The sequence below is a fragment of the Populus trichocarpa genome, chromosome 1, assembly GCF_000002775.5.
Source record: "Populus trichocarpa isolate Nisqually-1 chromosome 1, P.trichocarpa_v4.1, whole genome shotgun sequence".
Taxonomy (NCBI): domain Eukaryota; kingdom Viridiplantae; phylum Streptophyta; class Magnoliopsida; order Malpighiales; family Salicaceae; genus Populus; species Populus trichocarpa.
This window is the reverse complement of record NC_037285.2, coordinates 31467095-31490493: the sequence shown is the minus strand read 5'-3', so window position 1 is coordinate 31490493 and position 23399 is coordinate 31467095. Positions and strand designations below refer to the sequence as shown.

Sequence of the window (23399 nt, the reverse complement as noted above, 5' to 3'; positions counted from 1 at the left end):
CAATATTGATAAACTGATTCTTCTGTTTATAGAAAAATCAAAATCCAGTTACTTCAGCGTAGACGCTGGTAAAGGGATGGTACAACTTGGTTGACTCTATATAAACTACCAAAGACAGCTTCGTTCCAGCGTGCTACAGGGAAATGTAAAAGAACAAGAACGAAGGGAGTGCTCAAGGACCCACGATTAAATTGGAAAAGAGGTGTGTGGTTTAAAGAAGCAAGAGATGATCTTCACATGTTTGTGGAACAAAAACTAACATGGTCTGGTTTATACTCTTTCACTCAGGGATGGCTGCTAGTTCTCACCTGTCTCAACCCAACTTTGGTTTCTACGTCACAACTAGCAGGAACAAAAGGATAATTCGTTTGTCTTTAAACCCCTTTGATATGCAACATTTGGGACCCAATAATTAATTAATGTTTCTTTCGGCTTTTTTGAGTTTGGGACGCTTGGATTCTTGAATTGATGCAATCATACACCCTTTTGAAGCACTCATGAAGGTCTATGGGTACCCATAAATCCATGCTTCTAGCTATGACCATTGAATTTATTTCATTTTCATCCACAACATGGTCTTCTCCTACTATCATCATTTGCAGATTTTTTATTTGTGCACTGCTCTATTTTATTTACTTGTACAAAGATCACCTGTTATACCCATTCACCTAAATTCATCTGTTTGCTGTTAACAAAGATTTTCTCTTAACAAGCTCTTAGAGATCAGAGATATTGCCCTGCTAATGTTGGTGTGGTTCCTATTCGTTTGTTAATGTAGATTCATCATTTCATCTTTCCTATCTTCTCAGAGTTCATGTCGGTGATATGCATATAAATATATATCTACACTGATACTAGCTATCCTCTGCCTTTAATTACCTGAAATGGCCTGTCTTCCAAAATTATATTCCCTCCCTAGGGGTCGGTGGTATTCCATCCACGCTCACACACACGCTTGAAAAGCACGTGGTTTCCTTCCTTGCTCTTAGATCACTGCCATGACAGCAAGGGCAACCATTTGAATGGATGTGGCCAGTTAATTACCACTCTATTCTTAGGTCAGTTGAGCTTTAAATATATAGCTATGTTGAATAAGCAACGATATCGGCATTCCTTCTAAATCAACATTTATTTAAAATGATATTTTTCTTCAAAAATATAAATGAAGACCATAGAAGAAAGAATATTTTCGATATGTTTTTCAAGTAAAGAAAAAAAAAACTAAGGCTAAGACTTTGTCAATTAAGCAATGAGATGACTTGCATGTCTTGTGATGGGTTGAATAAGATCGACTGAGACCTGGGCCTTCCATGGAAATGGGTTGTATATATTAATAAAAACAAAGATGATATGGCTCATCATATCACTACCAGAAAATCAACGAAAACCAACGAAATTATCGACAAAAATTTTTTGTCAGTAATTTTTATCGACGGAAAAAATTTTCGTCTCCATCTCTGTCAGTATATACCGAGAGACAATACCCATCAGCGATACGGTCGGTCTATACCGATGGAATATGTCTGTTGGTATATACCGACCGTATCGCCGACGAATTATATAATTTTTTTGAAAAGTTGCAACGATATGATGATGTGGATTTTTTTCGGATGATTTTACCGACGGAATGATCGAGGGATTCAAACCGGGATCTCCGTACAGTGACATGGCACATTCACCGGTGAAATCACTGACGGGTATACCGACAGAAACTTTCCGTCGGTGATTCCATCGGTAAAAGTCAATATATACCCACTCTGTCGACACTCAATTCCTCTATTCTCCTTCTTCTTTCCCATCCCACCTCCCCCTCTCAAACTGCAGCCAACCACCCATCCTAACTCTCCCCCTCTTCTCAACACAAGCACTCAAGTTTCTTATACTTTTGTACGTGGTCACAACATCCGTTCTTGTGGATTCTATCAATTTTTGTAAGTAAATCTATTCTTTTTAGTTTTAACATTTAATTGTGAATTTTTTAGTTTTAACATTTAAATGTGAATTTTATCATATATATATCACTACAACATTTAACAGTTTTACCGATGGAATTTTTTCGTCGGCGTAAGACACATATTCCGTCGGTAATTAATTTACCAACGAAATCACCGACGGAAATGCTCCGTCAATGCATCTTTCATCGGTAATTTTTTATCCGTTGGTAATAAAAAAATATTATTACCGACGGATTTACTGATGGAACAGATGCGTCGGTAATAATATTTTTTTATTACCAACGGATTTACGGATGAAAATTCCGTCGGTAATTATTTAAAAACATTTAAAAAAAATCATTTTATAAAATTATAAAATAATTAAATTAACATAAATCAACACTCTATAATATATACTCAAAATGCTTGGAAAAAAGAATAAGAAAATCAACTCAAACAAATTTGCAACAAAAAAATAAAACAAAAAAATAAATTCAACTAAAAAAATTCATATGAAAAAAATGAAGTTGCAATTGCTAAAAATTTAAAAATCCTATAAATAAATCAACTAAAAATTGATCTCATATGAAAAAAAAAATCTCACAACAACATTTATACAATTATTAAGAACAAAAACAATTAAAAATAAAATAAAAAACAAATATAGTGAAAAAAATCATGAAAAAGGAAGAAAAAAAATTTACCTTAATGTAGTTCAAGTGAAGCTAAGGAGAGAGAAAATTTTTTCGTAAAGCATGTTAATTAAAAAAAACTAAGAGGATAAAAGAAGAAAAAAGAAGAAGACATACCCGAGCATGGAGAAAAAGAGAAGGAGATGAGGAAAGAAAAGAAGAGAAAGAAATAGATATTGATGTTTTTCACATATAGTGAAGAAGAAGAAGAAGAAGTAGAAGAAGAAGAATAATAAGAAATGAGTTTGTCTCTTATGAAATAAGAGGATTCAAGCTTTTTATTGGGGCGCATTAGCGACGGATTTACTGAAAGACAAGTTGAATATTAATATTTTTTAATTATTCCGTTGGTAATTCCCTTGATAATATTTAATTTAAATTTTCAATTTCGTAAAAAGTTTTCAGAAACCGCCAACAATTACCGACGATTGTTCAATCCATCGGTGATTCCGTCTGTAATATTTAAATGAAAATTTTAAATTTATTGAATTTTTTCAGAAAACTGCCAAATAACACCGATAACTTTTCAATCCGTCGGTGATTTTGTCCGTAAAGAACAACAATTAACAGTGCAATTGGAAAGTGAATAGTTCTGGAGCTCTCTGAAAAATACCGACGGAATTTTTCATCTGTGATTCCCTTTATAATTGACATGATGAACAGTGTTCATAGTTTACCAACGAAGTTACCGACGGAATAAATTTCGTCGGTAATTTTGTTGGTAAAAATGACACGTCATCATTTTTTTTTGCTTTATTTTAATTTTTTTCCCACGGTAATTCTCTCGGTATATACCGAGGGAATATTTCCGTCAATAAAATCTCTCAGAAATTTACCAATGAAAATATTCTCTCGGTATTTTCATTTGTATTTATCGATTTTTTAGTAGTGTATAGATTCAATTCATTGAGTATATATCGAGACTAAAAATTCCAATTCAACGACTAAGTTAATTAGAGATCATTGAACGTTCATAATGCTCCATCATTTCATGCAATAAATTTTTTTAAATTTTCTGTTAAGTACTCGAATGTCGAAGCACTCCGGCAAAAACTTCTTGAGACGTGATCACCAGTTAAAGCAAAAGCCTTTCTATTATCAAACAAAACGAAATAGATATAGCAGTGGTCTATCATTTTCTAGATCACAGCCCTTTTCCTGGTGTATCTGAGTGTGTTTATCTTGTTACTGATGCATTACAAGAAGTAAAACGCATTTCTTTTTTCAAATGTACATGTACCTCAGTGAAAAGCCCTATACATTACACTTGAGTGAATGGTTTTGGATATATGTGAGCTGCCATATGATTGATTCATTAGCAATTTAACGTAAAGCATGCATGTTTCGGAGAGAATTAAATATCAAAAAGAGAAAGTGATCCAGATAATTTTGAATTTGTGATTGCAAAATTGTATGCTTCGACAAATTGTATTCCTGAAACTGAAAAAGTAATGATTATTTAAAGGGTACAATATGGTTAAGAATGCATAAAATTAACTTAAAAAATCCCATCCCATCCAGACCAGCAGCCACGGCTGATCTATATGCAACCTCAAGGTACAGTAAGGGTGAAGGCTTACAGTTCCACTATTTGCTAATTAATGAAGAGCGAGTGATCTTTCCTTCTTAAGATTGCAATAACAAATCTTGGTGTTGATTTTCTATATATGTAATCAGGAAGAGACCCAGCACATTATCTCACATGCAGCTTGTTTGAATACTTCCTCCACTGGAAATGTCTCTCCGAACTGATCAGAAGCTCCACTTGCCTGCTTGTTTTTTCCACATTGAGGATAAACTATATGTTAGAGAATAATATAAATCATATCATGGGACCTCACCTAACAGCTTAAGCTTTTGGGTTGAGATAGTTCTTTGACATGGTATCAGAGCCTAGATGACCAAGCGGTCACGAGTTCGAATCTCACCATCCCCATTTTATTTGATAAAAATTAAGCGCAAGGTAATGTGGACTTGTGTAAGTTTCAAGCCCAAAAGGCTTTCACTTGAGGGGGTGTGTTAGATAATAATATAAATCATATCTTGGGACCTCACCTAACAGCTTAAGTTTTTGGGTTGAGATGGTTCTTTGACATGGTATCAGAGCCTTGATGACCAAGTGATCTCGAATTCGAATCTCATCATCCTCATTTATTTGATAAAAATTAAGCACAAAATAATGTGGGTCTGTGAAAGTTTCAAGCCCAAAGGGCTTTTACTTAAGGGGGTGTGTTAGAGAATAATATAAATCATATTCTAGGACCTCACCTAACAGCTTAAGCTTTTAGGTTGAATTGGTTCTTTGACACTATATAGATATAAGTTTGCAGCTTGCAAGGTGAAAATAGTGCTACATGTAATGAAGGAATACTCTTGTTCATGATACTTATATTAATTTATAAGTAAAATTGTACGTGCAAAATCTTTAAAAGCATGTAATCATGAGTTTTTGAAAATATATATATAGAGTTTAATAATTTGAGAATCTTTTATTTTCTTTTTGGTGAATATGTTTTGAGAATATTGTTACAAATTAACGTAAAGGAAGTGAAAATTGTGAATCACTCCTAAAGCAAATTCCTTATATGTAGATCTGGTTTAATTTTTGTTTTTCCATTAGACTAGTCTAATTTAACGAAGGTTTGTGGAGTCTAAAGTAGCCATAATTCTCCAAGAAAGGTCTCTATCGAGTTAATTCGGATTCACAATCTCTTCCCATAACTATTAATCGAATTGCCAAAAGAAAAGAAAAGAGGTCGTGACAAAGAGGAAGTGATCACTTACATGAGCTTGAATCATGTACATGCTCCGACTGCAATCAGAGGAAACATGAGCAGACAGCACCTCGACATTATGCTTCTCCAACACATAGCAGATAGTGGTGAAGAGTCCCGGATTCTTTGGAGAGCATATACTAATTTGGGCTTCATCTCCACAAATATTCAACACCACATTTGAAGAAGTCCAAGTTTGAAAGAGTACAGGATATCTTGAGACTGAGGGTAAAGATTTTGTTGTGCTAATTGCCAAGTTACTAGAAGATACTTGATCAGCTAAGAACGCCTCTCTGGAGTCTGCTTGCATTTGTGGGGCAATCAAAGATGGCTCATAACCGAAAGTCGTGGCACCTTGGAGCCTTTCTAGCTTCTCTTTTTGTAACTTTTGGAGAGTGTGCTGTAGGGTTTTGATATAGTTCATTGCTTCATCAACAATGGTGGACTTGTCAGCCTGTAAAAAATAGAAGGTACATAAAAAAACAGACTTTAAATTATGAAGATTTCTCATATTTATTCGTATATAAGAAAACTAACAATAGGTAGTTTGCCTTCTTATTATGTTTCCTAGCTTCTGTACATAAATTGTTGCTAGCTAAGATAACGAAATTGGGAGAATATATATATATATATATATAGCAGAGATAACAATATTTCACCCTACATTTTAAAACAAAATCCATTTCAAAGAACATCATACATGGATGCAGTTTAATAATTAAGACCCATTTTAAGGTTATCTGTCATGGTTGGGAAGACATAAATAGGGTTTCGATAAATTAACAAATAAACAAGGGGTTGAAATTCACTGTGGGAAATATATGGATCAGCAGGAATTGAGAGAGATCCGCAACTACATACACAAATTTACCTAGTTAATTAGAGCTTACACCTATGCAACTTTGATGCAAATGCTGGTGTTTAACTTGAACTAATTAGTCCAAGCGAAAGTATATGTGGCAAAAGGAAAAAAAGCGACACGTCCTCTATAACTGCATGCTCGATCGTGAAGCAAACAAAAATGGAACCCTTTAGAAAAATCCATGCTTGTGCATATATATGGAAAAGGGAAAAGATTCATACGGAAAAGACAGCCCCTTTCTGTAAAGCTAAAAATTAAGTTACTGGCTTGCTCTTCAAAACTCTCCAAGAAATTGTATCAAAACGTGAGGGGGGAAAAAAGTAATTTAACCGGCCAAGCCAGAGAGTGTATTTATATGCAAAAACCCTAGCCAGCAAGCGAAAAAACTCCACAAATTAGACTAGTCTTATGTAACTTGATTCTTGAAGTGCACGTACGTATAATTTACCTTGGGAGGAAGTTGAGGAAGCAAAGCATGAAGATTAGAGAACATGGTCCTCATCTTCTTTCTCCTTTCTCTCTCAGTCCATATATGTGTCTCATGATCTGATTCACCTCCTCCTTTTCCTTCTTTAACCTCGCCTACGCTTCCCTTACCATTACTTTTGTGCATTTGACCTCTCTTCTCGGCCTTGTTTTCTTGTTCTTTGATCCCTATTTCTGCTTGGCTATTTGAGCTCGAACCCGGCAACTTAATGTTCTTCCCTATTTTCTCTTCACTTCCACCCAAATTATCAGAATTTGATAAATCCCAAGTTTGGTTATCCCACAAGAAACTTTCATGCTCTCCTTCTTCTGACATCCCTGTATATGTATGTATATATGTATGTATATAGATATATATATATATATATATATATATATATAAGAAAAAATGGACAGATGAGCAGACAGAGAGAGGGATGGAAGAAAGCGTTTTGATGAGTACAAGGGCGAAAGGGAAGAGAGAGGAGGTGTTTATAAAGGTGGCAGAGGGAGAGGGAGAGGGAGATGAGAGAGGGCAGGGCACTGGCAAAGTGGAAGATATTGGACAAAATACAATCATAAGGCAATGCCGTTACTACTGGGCATGAAAACAAAAAACGGAAACAGAAGCTAAGCGCGTTGGTACAAAAAGGATTTCTCTTCTTTCTTACTTGTAGTGCAAGGTCCCACATTTTCTATGGCCCCACTTGGCCCTACCATATTTATCCTTCCAAAGAAATTATCATCTTACTAGAAAAACCAAGTGCCTTTTTTGGAAAGAGAATCAATGGCGGTTTTACCTTATTTGGACATTCTCATTTCTCAAAAAATTCTGTTTACTATATATTATTTACAATTTAGGGTTTTATATATATATGACCATATTAATCCCTTGTAATTAATCAATGATATTATCATCTCTTATTATAATATAAGGTATGTACATGACCTTACTTTTTATATTATATATCACCTACGATTATATTCTAGAAAAGGTAAAAGAAAAGAGAAAAAAAATTAATATATAAATATAAATGCTTATACAAGTACCCCACTTGCCTAATTGAATCTGATTCCCCAAAAGAATAGTTTTAAATTACAGATAAAAATATTAAAAGTTTAAGACCTGTTTATTTTTGTATTTTAAAAAAATTTTAAAAAAAAATTTTAAAAAATATTATTTTTACATCAAATTAATTTTTTTAATAATATATTTTAAAAAACAATTACTGTTATAATAACAAATGGACTCGAATGCTTCACATTACGATAAAGTAAAGTTCTTACAACAAGCCTTGATCAAATTAATAAAAGAGAAAATCTATGAGATGATGTTCGGACTAGCGAATGAAAGAAGTAGAAAAGGAACCATTATCCGACCAAAATAATTGTTCGGATATGAAACTAATTAAGATCTATTACTTGATCAAAAAAGAAAAAGAAATTAAAATTAATAATGACTCAGCCGATCACTAAAATATGAGGAATCAAGTGAGGAAAACAACCCACAGTATTCCGTGGTCGTTGCTCATGGATTTTCGGTTTCTTTAGTATCATTTGTTTAATTAAGACAAAAGAACCATATTTAGTATACTCTTTTCCTGTGACTTGCACTCTAAACCAACTATATATTAATCCCAAAAAAAAAACCCTATAGATTGTATATAAGAGCGTTACGTTTATATATATATATATATATATATATATATATATTCTTTTTATCATTAAGACAATCAATTGAAAATAAATATGTTTCTCGTCAATAACATTTAAAGAAACAGTTGACGAATATTGTTAATTAGTTATTTTCATGTTTTTATAAATGTATATATCAAGGAAAATATGCTAGGTTTGTGTAAATTAATTAATTAATTAATGAGCTGTGCACATACTAAAACAAAATACCCATATATATATGATCATGCTTCTTTCACTAAAATGGGGAAAAGACACCATAGCGTCATCCATTAATAAGAATATCTTCTGCGAGGTTGTTTAAGATTTGTACTGTTTTGAATTTGTTTCTGTTGTTTTAATTGTTTTTGTCGCCTGTGGGAGCAAGAACATTCCTAGAAGGAAACATTGTATAGTATTCAATGAAGAAAATTTAGAGATGTGAGTTATGACATTACGTGGATGTCTATTTGGTTTTTTACATTTTTTATTTTCATGTTCATCCATTCATTTGAATTCTATATTTTTTTATAATATGAAAATTACGGAAGGTATTATAATGAAATTTAAAAAAAAAAACAAATCATACAATGACATAATATTTTTATTGATAGAATGACCGACGGAGTTATTAACGGCATACAGACAGACTGCACATTACATACAGGTATACCGACAGAATGTGTCCGTCAGTATATTCTAATTATTATAGGAATTGTTTATCTTCTCCCTGGTATTGTTCATGATGTTCGTTACATGCGGGTATGCCGTCGAAATGTGTCCATCGGTATATTCTAGTGACTATGGGAAGTGGGAACTACTCACTTCTTAATACGCTGTTAATTAATATTCTTTTGATTGTTTGTTTTTTCCCAACAACATCACCAACGGAATGAAAAATCATCAATAATATTTGGAGGGCTTTCTGAGAATTTTTGTGCAAGTTAAAAATTTTCATTTGACTTTACAAATAGAATTATTGATGGAAATATTAAAAATATTAGTATTGATTTTTTCGTCTGTGATTCCATTGATAAAAAAAAACGTCCTGATACCAAGACCATTAAATTTTAATTTGACTTTACAAATGGAATCATATATGAAAATATTAAAAATATTAATATTTAATATTTCATCGGTAATTTTGTTGGTAAAACTAAATTAAACTACCAGAATCAGAATAGACAGGGCTTCATTTTCTTCTTTTTTCTTCTTTTTTCATCTCTTACAAAACTGTTTCTCTCTCTTTCCCTTCTATTCTCTCTCTCATTCGCAGCCGAAATCAAGCATTCTCTTCTCTTCTCATCCTCAAATATGTTGTCTATTAATATTTAATATTTCATCGGTAATTCTGTTGGTAAAACTAAATATACCAGAATCAAAATAGATAAGACTTCATCTTCTTCTTCTTTCTTCTCTTTTCTTCTCTCACAGAACCGTTTCTCTCTCTTTCCCTTCTATTCTCTCTCTCATTCGCAGATGAAATCAAGCATTCCTTCTCTTCTCATCCTCAAATATATTGTCTTTGTTTGTTTTTCTTCTTTTTTTATTTTTTTTAGGTTTATTAACAATCTCTTTTCTTTTATTTTTCTTTTTTTAAAATTATCAGCTAAAATTAAGCATGTCATTAAGGTAAGAGTTTTTCATTCCTTTTTCTTCCTTTTTTGTGTGTTTTTTTTGCATTATTTTTGTTTTTTGTCATTATTTTTATTCAATTTTGTGTTCTTAATAATTTTATGAATTAATAAATGTGTTGAATTTTAGTTGTTATTGAAATAATTTTTGCATTATTTTGTTGAATTTTATTTATTTATTTCAAAATTTTTGTTCAATCTCAATTAAATGTGTAGGATTAACTTTAATTATTATTTTGTTTTTATTACTTGTATAAAACAATGTAAACAAGAAGTTCAAAAAATATTTTGCTTGCAAAACATAGCAAATCAACTACCAAATGCATTCACTAACTAAAAATGAGTAACCAAATCTTATATGCTAACTATAAATGCTCCAACATGGATTGAATTCTTAATAGGACAATCCGCTAAAATTATAGCAAATGAATCTAAGGTACACCAGAAATGTGGTAGACCAATTAGTTCAAAAGGCAAAAACCCTATAAAAAAAAAAGCATATGGTATAATCATCTTAGTGAATATTTATTAAAATAAGATAATGATCTTATGCTCATGTGTTTTTATAAAAAAAAATAAGAATCTAATTGTGTTATTATTGTTGTGTGTGTTGATGATTTAAATATTATTAGAGCTCCTGGAGAGACACCAAAGACAGTAAATTATATAAAGAAAAAGTTGGAGATGAAAGATTTAGGGAAAACAAGATTTTATCTCGGCTTACAGATCTAACATTTAGTAAATAGGATTCTCATTCATCAGTCAACTTACACAGAGAAGGTCCTTAAAATATTTTACATGGATATAGCACATTCATTAAGTACCTCAATGGTTGTTCGATCACTTGATGTGAAAAAAAACTCTTTTAGACCTCGAGAGGATAACAAAGAATTACTTGGTCCCGAAGTACCATACTTCAGTGCAATAGATGTGTTAATGTATCTTGTTAATAATACATTACTTGATATAGCATTCTATATGAATTTGCTAGCAAGATATAGTTCTTCTCCTAACTAGAGACATTGGAATAGAGTTAAATATATTTTTCATCGCCTACGAGGAACTATGGACATGGATTTAGTTTATTCAAATAATATTAATCATGAATTAGTTAGTTATGCTGATGCAGGATATTTATTTGATCCATATAAATGTTGATCTCAAACATGTTATCTTTTTATGTGTGGTATTATTGTTATATCATGGATATCTACAAAGAAAACATTAGTTATCACTTTATCTAATCATGCTAAAATACTTGCAATCCATAAAGCAAGTTGAGAATGTGTGTGGTTGAGATCAATGACTCAATATATTCATGGATCATGTGGTTTTTCTTCCAATAGAGGAACTCCAACCATATTATACGAAGACAATATTGCATGTATAGCTCAACTAAAAGGAGGATGCATCAAAGAAGATGGAACAAAGCACATCTCACCGAAATTCGTTTTTACACATGACCTTGATAAGTGTGGTGATGGTAATGTTCAGCGAATTCACTCGAAAGATAATCTAGTAGATTTGTTCATTAAAGCATTACCAACTACAATGTTTGCGATATTACGATGCAATATTGGTATGTGACAGCTTAAAAACTTAAAGTAATGTATTTATAAGAGGGGGTTAATACGTATTGTATTCTTTTTTTCCTTAACCAAGTTTTTTTTCCATTGAGTTTTCTCTTGGTAAGGTTTTTAATAAGATAGTTTTCAATGTGTAAGGTTGTACAAAAACATCAAATGAGGAGAACTATGAAATCATACATTGTATATAGATGTCTATTTGTCTTTTTCCATCTCTTCACCTTTAGGACATTAGACTATAAATAAGAGCATTATTTAGATGATGTTTAGGACAGCTACAATTACAAGATGATATGAAATAAGAATGTTTTCTCTTTATTTTTCTAAACTGTATTGTTCTTATTTATTCTACTTACTTTTATTGAGTACATTGTTTGCTTCTAAATATATAATTTTATAATAATAATATGTAATATTGATTGTTATAAGTAGTTAAGGTAAATACATTCATATCATGAATTTGTTCTTAAAAGCATCTATTTTTTTATGAATGATCAAATTATTAAAATTGTGAAAGATGAGACTTGAATTTAAGACATCACTCCTCTTACTTATTTAATTAATAATAAAAGAATACAACAGAGTTAGCTACAAACGCATATTCAAAAGTACCATTAAAGTTGTTAAAGTATATCTCTATTTTGAAAAATAAATAACTTAACAAAGGATATTCAAGTTTTTGTTTCTATTTTTTCATGGTGATGATGTTCTAAAATCCTAAATGTTTGAAATGAGGCTTTTGTGGTTGGATAATGGGTTAATCACTTAGTTCTTACAATTCAATTCGTTCTTCTTAGCTAAGATGGGTGGTAGCTTGATGTAGGAAGTCAAATACCTACAAATTGTCCCTTTTGGTGGATTAGGAGAATCTCATAAGCTTAAGTAATTATTTTTATAGCAAAAGATAGAGCAATAATATTTTGAAGAGAGAGAGAGAGACTGCAAATAATATGTAGAGCATGAAGAAATAATGAATCATTTACTTAGGTGGTTCAGGGGGTATTTATACCCATGAACCTTGTTCTTTTACTAGAGTGGAAAGGTTATAGAGTTATTTTCTTCTTTGTAAATTGTGAGTAGTATTCCACTCAACCTATCCAAGATCATGCACTTGTCTTCCATTAAAATTATATAGCTAAGAGATTGAGAAGTGGTAGGTCATGGGAGACTTTTATACATCAAATGTAAATGAAGTGTAGACTTGTTGACACTGTCATAAAAAAAGAGAAATAACTCCTTAAAAGCTTAAGTAAAAACCTTTAAAAGCTAGGGTCATCATGTTCAAATTTATAGGCATGGTGCTAGGTAAGTTCAGGTATAAGCTGCTCTGGCCGCATGTCTGGCCTGGGCGAGGTATGGTCTCACCCCAAGCCTAGCACGGAGTGCTCGATCAGTCGTCTAGGTAAGAGGACTGGGAAATGCCAGGTCTGGCACCCATGTGCTTGGGCCTAAAAGCATGTCGGGCTTGCATTGCTGGGTCCCAGCACTCATGCCAGGTCCGCGCATAATGGCCTTGACGCATATGTTAGGCTCATGTGCAAGGCTCGTGCATTTGAGCCTAGCGTGTGTGCGAGGCCCAACGCTCCGGGCCCTGGCACGCACCCGCATTCCTAGGAGCATACCAGGCTCGTACTCGTTTCTCCAGCCCACTCACGTGGCATGGCTATATTGGGATGTTTATGGATGGCCCCGATTCATTCGAAAAAATAAACATGAAAAAATAGTGATAAATCCTAGTTCTTCACATGGTTTTGTGGTTAGGTATGTATATGTATCCTTCTTTTTGGTAATGTAGATTGGTTAAGTTTGTAAATAAGCTTGAGTTGGAAGGTTTGCATAAATAAGAAAATAATAACCTGAAGATTTGTGATAATTTACTATCACAATTTAGTACGGTTAAACCATGACGACGAAGAAGAAGAAGAAGAAGTTAAGAATGATAAAGTAAAGAAAAACCGAAAGCGTCATCAAATCAATCACTACAAGGCATTATACATACAAACAGGGCCGTTATCTGTGAAATCTGGCACTAAGACTATACGGTACGTGTAACCTATAATACGTGTTCAATGAAGTTGTAAAGGCCAAGCTCTCAAAATGCTTTTCTTTTCTTTTTAAAGAAAAATAACGATCATGCTGGAAATCCTCCAATGCTTCAGTATTTTATCCCCCCAGCCATGATAATTGTCATAAAATATCAAAAGGGAAAAAGAAAATAAACACAAAAAACAAAAGAAGAAGCAAACTATTTTGTTTTTTTTTTCTGATATTCACAGATAGAATTAGCAATCAAATATATTAAATTATAAATGCAAAAGAGGGAGAGAGAGGGGCTAGGGAAGGGTTAGATGGGCTGAAGGTTTAGATTTCCACAGCCGTTTCTGTGTTATGAATTATGATTGTGTTTGTGATTTAAAATAGTTTTTATTTAAAAATATATTAAAATAATATTTTTTTATTAAAAAAATTATTTTTAATATTAGTATGTTAAAACAATTTTAAAATATAAAAAAATAATTTTAAGCAAAAATAATTTAAATTTTAATGAAATACGGTTTGAACCACATTCTCAAACAGGATTTATGATGCAATTTAAAGACAGACGTTTCATAAAAATTTAAAAAAAATTAAAAATATATAATTTTTTATATTAAAATAAAATATTATTTTAATATATTTTTTAACAAAAACAACAACTATCAGTTTAACAAAAATCACTACCACTATTTAGCCTATTTGTTTGCAAAATCAAAGGAAATTCCGCAATTGGTGTTGTTTTAGATGACAGTGCATTTGTTGCTAGAGGACGCTCATGTCATGTTGCTTTAATAAGATGGAATAACACTTGCTCTTTTCTTCTTCTTCTTTTAATAAAAAGCAGTTGTTCTACTTTTTGTAAGCAAACCAATAATATCTTGATGTAATTGGCAAAAAAAATCATTAAAAAAAAGGTATTGAGCAGAGAAGTGACGATTTTCACAAAGCTAAAAATTGAAAGAGCACATCCTCAAAGTATAAACAGGGATGATTTCTCTCTTGTTCTTCTACCCTTGCTAGTATTCTTAGTGACGCAAATCTCAGTAAATTAGAAAGGTTGGTAACATGGTGAATCAGATTTAAAATAGTTTGTAATCTTCGATGCAAATTCAAGAAATTTGCAAAACAACAAGTACAAAGCTGAATAATTCTAAGATGTATTCAGGTAATTGCAATCTGTATCCAGATAATTAAAGCTCTGACAATGTCATGAAAATTATTTCTCATATATTCATGATACTCTGAAGGTACAGGGCAGACCCTCTTACCACTCATGCTGCAATTTATAGCACATGGCTGTTCCGCACATCACATTTATGCAGTTCGTGAGCAAGTAAACCGGTTTAAACCGAAAGAGGTATAAATAGGATATCATCCACCCAGTATTTGGATGTTGATTTGTTTTTAAGAAAATAAAATTTCCAGGAACTGGCATTATCTTCCCTCTCAAGTGAGCAGGGCCGTCATCTTACAAATTGGACATAGATTTTTCTGCATTAGCCACTGTTTGATGCAGTTGGTATGAAAGTCATGCCCACAGTCGATTATTCCCATATCATCCCCATCCACATATTCCTCCTGTCGTAGTATAAGACAACGGTTAAAACAAGCTTATGAAAACAATAGAATAGCAAGCTGAAATGGATAAAAGCAGCATCTGTTTCTTCCCGCAATTCCCACATGTATCAACAGGAAGTAGCTCATACCTGACAGATACAGCAAGGCTCCAAATCTGCTGGAGATTCTGTGCTGATCGGCACATGTTTTTCCTGTTTCAGTAACTTCAAAATGGTTTCCTCACTTAGTCCAGTGCTCACATCTCCTATGCGTTCTTCCAATGCCAACAATTCCTGATATTCCAATCTTTTCATTAAGGAAACAACCTTCAAAGTGAAATGACTAGGGGAATTAATTGATCAAGTTTACCTCATAAGACATATTATCAACATCAAGGCGCATATCTCTATGCCGATCATGCATTTCAGCCATCCCATGATAGATCATCGGGTCAAAAAGCATGTAGTCCTGAGAGATACAAAAACAAAATTCCTGAGATACCATTTCATAACTTTCAAGTGTTACACCAAAATGTTATCACCAATGCTAAAGGCAGGCCCCTGAGCTCTTTTCTCTTGGCGAATAGTGCATCTCCTAGTGAAGCATTCATAAAAATAAGCCTAGAAATGCAAGAACATGCTCGCAGCTTCATTCTCCAGAATATAAGCACTTTTCTTCAATAACAATCTAACTTGCCAGATGGCGTACTTAAGATGTGATCAACTAGGCCAGAAGTTAGGTTGATGACCTATGGACATCATAGAATTGGAAAAATAAAAGCCAAACCATAATTTTATTCCCCAGAAATATTCAATTAAATTTAGTTTGTTCCCTTTTGTTTTTACATGAAATTCTGTTCTCCAACTTATTATTGATAGGTTACATTCAGTTAAAAATCAGGAAAAATCACAGATGTGAAATTATAGAGCCTCAAGTCATGATCAACATATTCTGCATCTCCAATTTTACTTTGTTACAATTTACAAGTGATATTCTGCCTTTGACTAAAATAGAAAATCTTTAAATAGGACCGCATCCAAAAATTCTTTTATCCTTGAGAACTAACAGTGTACTTGGAATTTCTAAAAGTAGTACTGTTGAATTAATAACTGTTATGACATATTATCAATAATTCAGCCAGTACTCAGTCTACAAATTTTGCGGCAAGAATATAAATATGATTGTCATAACATTTTAATCAACCAGAGTGTACTTGAAATTTCTTAAACTAGTATCTGTTGCATTGATGATTTCAAGTTTGTGTAACAGATTGTATTTGAACCTCTATTCATCGGCTTGCAAACAAAGCAATGGGCATCCATAGCTAACACACTAAGTTTACAACATTAAACAATAGCCAGAATAATATAAATAAATATAGTTCAGTTTAAGAATCAATCAAACCTCAACACGAAGATTTTCACCCCTGCGCATGGCATTCAATACTTGACGAATCTGTTACACGCAAAAGAACACCATCTGTTAGTTCAAGAATCATTTAAATATAAATATGATAAACACATTCTCCTACACCAAACAGATACCATAACTAGACAGCATCATTATAACAACGTTAATGTTTAATAATATACAAGCAAGGTATACAAATTTAGCTAAAAGTAGGGTGTCTGATACTGATGGCTACAAACTCCCAAGTCATGGAAACTGTGATTTGGACAGAAAGTTTGAGTTAGCAATTGTTGACCAAGGCAAAGCACGAAAAACCGATCAAGCACAATCAACAAATTATTTAAGCAACAAGCATGAAGTATTTTAAATTATGAATGCTGTCAGTTGTATAAAGTATATAAAATGAGGATGACAAGATTCAGAGCAATGCTTAGAATGAAGTTTGTGCCTAAAGTCTTGCTGAGCAGAAAGTAGTTGCTGAAATTCATTATTACTTAAACTCTGAACATCACGTTTAAATGAGAAAATATCACACCTGAGAACATATCCTTTACAGCAATAACATGTAAATTAAAGTTGAAAATCAGCATACACACACCCGCGTGCGTAGGGAGGGAGAGCTATGATTACAAACCTCAGATATGAGCCGATGTCTCCCTTCAATATCAGCAGCTAAAGCCCTCAAGGAACGGGGCATTCCAAGAACATCATCACTTTGTTCTTCCGTGAGAAATGCTGACCTTGGAAATGGTGGTGGATTATGTCCCTGGCTACTAGATCCAGAAGAAATCTGTGTGTCCTGTGCAGAGGAAGGACCAGAAGACAAAGGGGAGAAATGGCAACTGTGACCTCCAGATTCAGAGGCCATAGGTGGGAACAGAGACCAAGTAGAAAATTCAGAAATTCTTTGCTGATTATGTGTTGTGGGGTTGTGATGAATCCATCCGGGAGTAGGAAAAGGATGGACACTTGAACTGGGGCCCATTCTGGTAGAAGAACCAATTCTGGTAGAAGAAACACTACCCGAGGCACTCATGTTCCCAGTGGCCAAACCCCAGCGTGTTGGATCTTGTCCCATTCTTCTCATTTCAGTTGCAGGTGCAAACATTGGATGGTCTGCATTATTTGTCTGAAAGCTTCTTAAGTTTGCTTCCTCTCTTGATGCAGCACCTAGCTCTCCAGGTATAAGGGAACTCAATGAATTTCCAACTCTTGAACTTGAAAAATCATCCCAACAAGGCAAACTGCTTGATAAAGAAGAAGGGTTGATAGCATGAAGCTGGCCTTGGATGGCACTTGAATTTGCAGGTTCTGTTGATCTTGACTCCAGATAGTCACTAACTGAGACAGGTCTGCGAGAATGCTGCAAGGACCAACGCCTGGAACCTCCTGTTGTTGACAAATTGAAAGTGACAGATTCCTGTTGATGTCCAGGACTTATCCTCCTACCAAAATTTCTCAGAGAGTCTGCATTTCCACTAACATTTGATGAAGGAAATGCATCAGGAGGTGCTCCTCTCATTCCATAACCAAATCTTGGGTTCAACTGTTCAGGAGGAGCAACACTTGGAGTATTCGGTGAGGGAGTGGATAAACTTAGGCTGCTAGAAACACTGTGATTATTGGGTCCATTATGCCATGCACTACTTTCAGCTTGTGGAAAGCAACTTGAACTTCCACCAGGAAAAGACTGTCCAGTAGTACCTTCAAGGGCCTTTCTCTTGCAGGATAAGCCCCAAACCCCAATAGAAGATCCTGAACCACCATTTGTCTCCTCTACTATATAACCAGAACTTCCAGATGAAGTGCCAACATCAGAAGAAGAAACACCAGAAGAAGATGCCCGTTCTATTTCTAATCCACCACCAGGGTTGAGTTGATTAAGGCCTAAGACAGCTCCTGTAATGGGTCTGCCAATAGTGGTGTCTCCAATATGACCAGAATTTGGACATACATTGGGTGCGATATGATTCGAGCTGGAGCCCTGCAAGAATAAAGGTCCACTTCTAACCTGATTGCCACTAATCCCCGTACTGACTCTGCCTGGGAAAAGGATATTAGTTGTTTCAAATAGCCTTTCCTCTGATCTTTGACCAACTGCAGGATAAGCATTGACTGAAGTAGACAACCATTCTTCCATTTTTATCCCATCATCATTCACCTGATTTTGCAGACTTAACCTTGAGCTAGATTCGCCTGAATTCCAACCACTAAAGCTCTGGACATCGTGAGTTAAAGCATTTGAGCACGATGCGTTGCCCGAAGATACAGCATTATTTGACAATCTGCTATCCACTGGATTTAGCATGTTACTGAAAGGTGTTTGCTGACTCATAACGGTACTGTTTGAAACAGATCCCTGATCAAAATCAATAGTTTCAGAGAAGGAATGAAAAGCAGCCTTTTGCCTTTGCATCAGGTCCGATTCCCTTAATATAATGTATAAGATGCTGAAAAATCCTCTTGGTGGAAAATGTGGTTCACGTTATGCACTTATCAGCATCGCCTATGAGGACGTAACAGCTTGTTTCAATGCCAACAACAGGACCAGATGCATTTAAGCATGTCCTCAACCTTCCTGCATTTATCCCAAAAAAAGGGGAAAGGATTAACACCCTGGCCGCTAACATCTGAAATGTCAATGGGAATACTTTTAAGACTTTAGCAGCAGAGAATGTTAAGATTTGAAAAGGATAACAGCACATTAAAAGCCAAAAAGACCTCTAGCACATATTTTTTAAATCCTTCAAATTTTATATGATCATATAAACGATAAATCCAAAGTGCAAACGATATGCAAGTATAAGCAGTTTTTTTTTTTGGATAAGTGTAATTTGTATTAAAGGAAAAAAAAATGTACAAAATATGAGGGGATACCCCAAGAAGTACAAAGGTCTATTACCTGAATCCAAAAGACTTAGGGCAGCAGAAAAACAAAGCAGAAGCTAAGAAAGACTCAAAAGTTAGAAAAACAGAACGATAAAAAAACAGCAGTGGAACCAGTCGACCAGTTTCTGGAAAATCCAGAACTGGTCTACTGGTTATTCATAGAAAACCCAGAAACCAGTCGATCGGTTTCTGGAATACCAGCAGAACTGGGAAGCAGAAACCGATCAGCAGCTGGAGCATATAAACAATAAATCCAAAGTGCAAACGATAGGCAAGATATGCAAGTATAAGCAGTTTGCATTACAGCAAAACAATCAAGATATCCAGCAATGCCTGACATTGCTTATTGGGGGAAAAATGGGGTTGATAGATTCCATATCTCAGACAACAAGTTTCCAAGATACATCCCTAACAGGAAATTGAAGCCTTAGGGTGTCTTTAAGCATTTATAGCAATCCACACCACCACAAAAAGTAAATGAACCACGTGGAAAAGCTTCAACAACAAATTGTACAGAATAACCAGACAAAAAAATAAGATCCCGTTTCAGTTTCTGCTTGTCTCACAAAAACCACATTGTACAATTTAATGGTTAATTGGAATTCTATAAACCATAATACATAAATCCAAAAAGTTATATCAAACTTCCCACTAGGATCTCTCTCATGTCTCATCCTAAAATGATAATTAGTTCTTTCCATCTTGTTCGGGACATTAAGGTTTCAGGAATTCTATTGTCATGATTATTTTCTCAGATATTTCTCGAGGAAAGACTGGTAGACTTACATACACAAGATTCAGACTAAACAGATTGCCTCTGGCATTCAAACGCGACTCCAGGTAATATATCTAATTCCACTCCACTTGGTGACAGTTCCCGTATCCCATCTCGAGTTGCCAAATGTCCCAACCCCAATCTCATCAGCTATACATGCTACATCTTTTTTGCATAAAGCAAATCATGGTTATCAATATTCTAGCCACATCACTAACTTTTTCCATACAGTCTATTTCTAGCTCTTTTAGCACAAGCACTAGATATTAGCCATTGTAGACTCGGACACCACCATGCACTCTAAATATATTGATTGCTCTTTCCATATATTTCTCCATTCAATTCCTAGACTGAAATACATTCCATATCCTCAATAGCTCCTTGATAGGCAATATGGCATTATGCCTCACCTATCCATGATATCATCTCACCTTTTAGAGTCATATTTAGCGAACACTTAAAGAATGTCCATTGCCACAGCTCAGCTACAAAGGTATCTGCGCTGTTTTCTAAGCTATGAAGCTAAAATGCAAGCACTATGATAGCTAGCAGTGATAATCAGTGAAAAGCTGCATCAAACATAATGTGCTTGCCAAAATTAGATCACCAACATAAGGAAAACCACCTGAAGGAGCATTTTTTAGTTTCAGCTCACAAATTTCAACATCGAGATTAGACGCCAGCAACTTGAACCAAACCCATAAAAATTTACAAGTCTAAATGTATGCAGAATCAATATTTCATATCTTTGCATAAGAAACTGTATCACACTTAGCACATTCACAAAACCAGCCACAAAATAAAACCCAAATTTTAAAAATAAAGGGAAAAAAATAAACTTTTTGATCATGGGAAAAGGCAGCTACTCTACCAATTAAAAAAAAAAAAAAGAACATTTGAATGAAAAAAAATTAGATGATAATGGTGCTAAAAAAAGACCCAAGAATAAATTGGAAAAAAAAAGAGAGAGAGAGAGATCAAATGCATGCACAATCACAATAAAAAAAAAAAAACCACAAAAAAATAAATAAAAAATCCAGCATAGGTGAGCCTGATCCCTTTCCTTCTCCTATCACAATCGCCTAGAACTAAACACAACCCCAGAAAACTAAATCCCAAAAGTCAATACTAAGAATGTTGATTATCATAACCATGAATAGAGATTAGCTAAATCAATCAAGATTATCGAAAACAGTTACAATAATTACATAGATTATGAGAAATACCTAGGGGAGAGAGGGAGATGAGAGAGGATCCAAAATGAAACTTAAAAAGATCAAGAGATGTTTTAATTATAAAAAATTTAAAAAAAAATCGGAAATAATTAGAAACGTAAAAATTTCTCTTTTTTTTTTTTATTTTACCTCTCCCTCAAACCTTTTTCTTTTCTTTTTAGTTTTTTGTTCTTTCTGGCTTCAGTTACTTGAAGAAGGATATAGATGGGGAAATAAAGAGAAAACAATTGGGCGATGAAAGATTCAATGGGTTAAATTAATTTTTTTTTATATTTTTAAATTGTTATAAAATAATAATTTTAAAAATATATTTTAAAAAATAATATTTATCACATAATTTTAAAAAGTAAATTTATTATTATCACGTAGCTTTCAAGCCAATTTATTTCTATATTTTTAAATTATTTTTAAAAAAAATTAATTTTTTTTATTTTTATTTTAAATTAATTTTTATATTTTTAAATATTTTTGTATTTATATCCTAGTATTAAAATTAAATTTTAAAAAAATATATTATTTTTATTTATTTTCAAAAAAAAATATTTAAAAAAAAATACACACGGGCTCTTAATGCATTACCGTGGGACCGACCCCTCTTTCCACCTTGTTTATTTTTTATTTTATGTGGGCAAGGAAATTGGATTTTGAAAATGAATGATAGAGGAATTTGGAAATGGCCACAGACAAGAAGACACGTCACTCTGAAAACGGGGATGATTTTGGAGTTTGTATTTTGTAAGCTTTGTTTGGTCAGGTTTGGTAAAATGAATGAGAGATTCTTCTATCTGACCTTAGATTATTCTGTATGATGCTGTGGTGATGATGTTAACACGAGACTGCATCTTGACGGAGTTATGTTCAGGCCCAGTCTCGGATTATGGCAAAGTTTTTTATGGACCTACCTGGCCCGGAATGTGATTCTGCAGTGTCTGGTTTTATTAGGAATCCCGGTAACTAGAAGCTCACTTGACTCGAACTAATTCAGTCGAGCTGGATCGGTCCATTAAAAAGTAAAACTCTTTTAATAATAATGTGTTTTATTTACAAGGTTCGAACTCGATATCTTATTTAAAAGAAACAAACATCAAACCACTTGTATAACTCCCAGATAAATTCCAATATATATATATATATATATATATATATATATATATATATATAAAAGTTAATGAAGTGGAAATTATTATCTAATAAGGTGAATGTGGGACAAGGATTAAATTGAATAAGTCAAACTTTTGGGCCAAATGATTTTAAAATAAAACAAGGAAGTACTTAAATGAAAAGAGAGGAAGAACTTGTAAATATATAAACAAGTGGGGAGTGGAATATAAGGAGCATGTGGCCGGCCATGTTAGGGCTTGAGAGGGAGAAGAATAGAGTGAAATTTATCACAGTTCATCTAAAATAAATTCACAAAAAAAAGGAAGAAAATAAAACTAGTGATTGAAGTTTATTAGGAAGGGTTTGAACAAGAAAATCTCAAAAGGGGAACAAAGGATTTTTTTTATTATTATTAAAAAGAGGAGGCATTGAGAGGAAAATAAGGGGGGAAGGAGGAAAGAAATTTGTGTGGTGATTTCAAGCTTTTCATCTCTTATTTCTTTGAATTAAAAGGTAACAAATCTTTTCCTCTCAATTAAATTGATATATTTAGTATGTTAAGATTTTATTCAATTGTATTAGTGTATAATTATGGTATGAGTTGTGAGGTTGAATGGGTTAATCTATGAAATTATGATGAATTAATGTTTAAATAAATGAAATAATAGTGGGTAATGTTTCAATTTGTAAAATTGAAGAAAAAATAATTATGGGTTCTTTTGAGAAGAGGTTTTAGCCTAGAGAAAGAAAAATGAATGAAAATGTTGAACCAAA

General features: G+C 33.4%; 2 protein-coding genes across 5 annotated transcripts; both read right to left on the bottom strand.

Moving 5' to 3' along the window:
- Positions 1–4007: 4007 nt before the first annotated feature.
- Positions 4008–7064, bottom strand: LOC18095205 (transcription factor bHLH95). Its single transcript, XM_024596369.2, has 3 exons — positions 6711–7064; positions 5411–5854; positions 4008–4395 (listed from the first exon to the last, which is right to left on the bottom strand). Exons 1-3 carry the CDS (start codon positions 7062–7064, stop codon positions 4300–4302), a joined length of 894 nt encoding a protein of 297 aa, XP_024452137.1. The 3' UTR covers positions 4008–4299.
- A 7799-nt stretch (positions 7065–14863) lies between these two features.
- LOC7465027 (E3 ubiquitin-protein ligase MBR2) lies at positions 14864–21757 on the bottom strand. 4 transcript variants are annotated; one of them, XM_024582900.2, is made up of 6 exons: positions 21654–21757; positions 17260–19203; positions 16620–16670; positions 15585–15683; positions 15365–15508; positions 14864–15236 (listed from the first exon to the last, which is right to left on the bottom strand). In XM_024582900.2, exons 2-6 carry the CDS (start codon positions 19039–19041, stop codon positions 15105–15107), a joined length of 2208 nt encoding a protein of 735 aa, XP_024438668.2. In that variant the 5' UTR covers positions 19042–19203; positions 21654–21757; the 3' UTR covers positions 14864–15104. The 4 variants fall into 4 exon arrangements, with proteins under 4 accessions (XP_024438668.2, XP_002300224.4, XP_024438662.2 ...); XM_002300188.4 differs by having other exon boundaries at positions 21516–21684; XM_024582894.2 differs by having other exon boundaries at positions 17260–19255; positions 21516–21659.
- Positions 21758–23399: the final 1642 nt, after the last annotated feature.

Coding starts and splice junctions, on each gene's coding strand:
- LOC18095205 (XM_024596369.2), bottom strand. CDS start 7,064: ATGTCAGAAGAAGGAGAGCATGAAAGTTTCTTGTGGGATAACCAAACT. Junction 5,855..6,710: donor TTCCTCAACTTCCTCCCAAG/GTAAATTATACG, acceptor TATTTTTTACAG/GCTGACAAGTCCACCATTGT. Junction 4,396..5,410: donor TGTACATGATTCAAGCTCAT/GTAAGTGATCAC, acceptor AAAAACAAGCAG/GCAAGTGGAGCTTCTGATCA.
- LOC7465027 (XM_024582900.2), bottom strand. CDS start 19,041: ATGCAAAGGCAAAAGGCTGCTTTTCATTCCTTCTCTGAAACTATTGAT. Junction 16,671..17,259: donor GACATCGGCTCATATCTGAG/GTTTGTAATCAT, acceptor TGCGTGTAACAG/ATTCGTCAAGTATTGAATGC. Junction 15,509..15,584: donor TTGATAATATGTCTTATGAG/GTAAACTTGATC, acceptor TTGGAATATCAG/GAATTGTTGGCATTGGAAGA.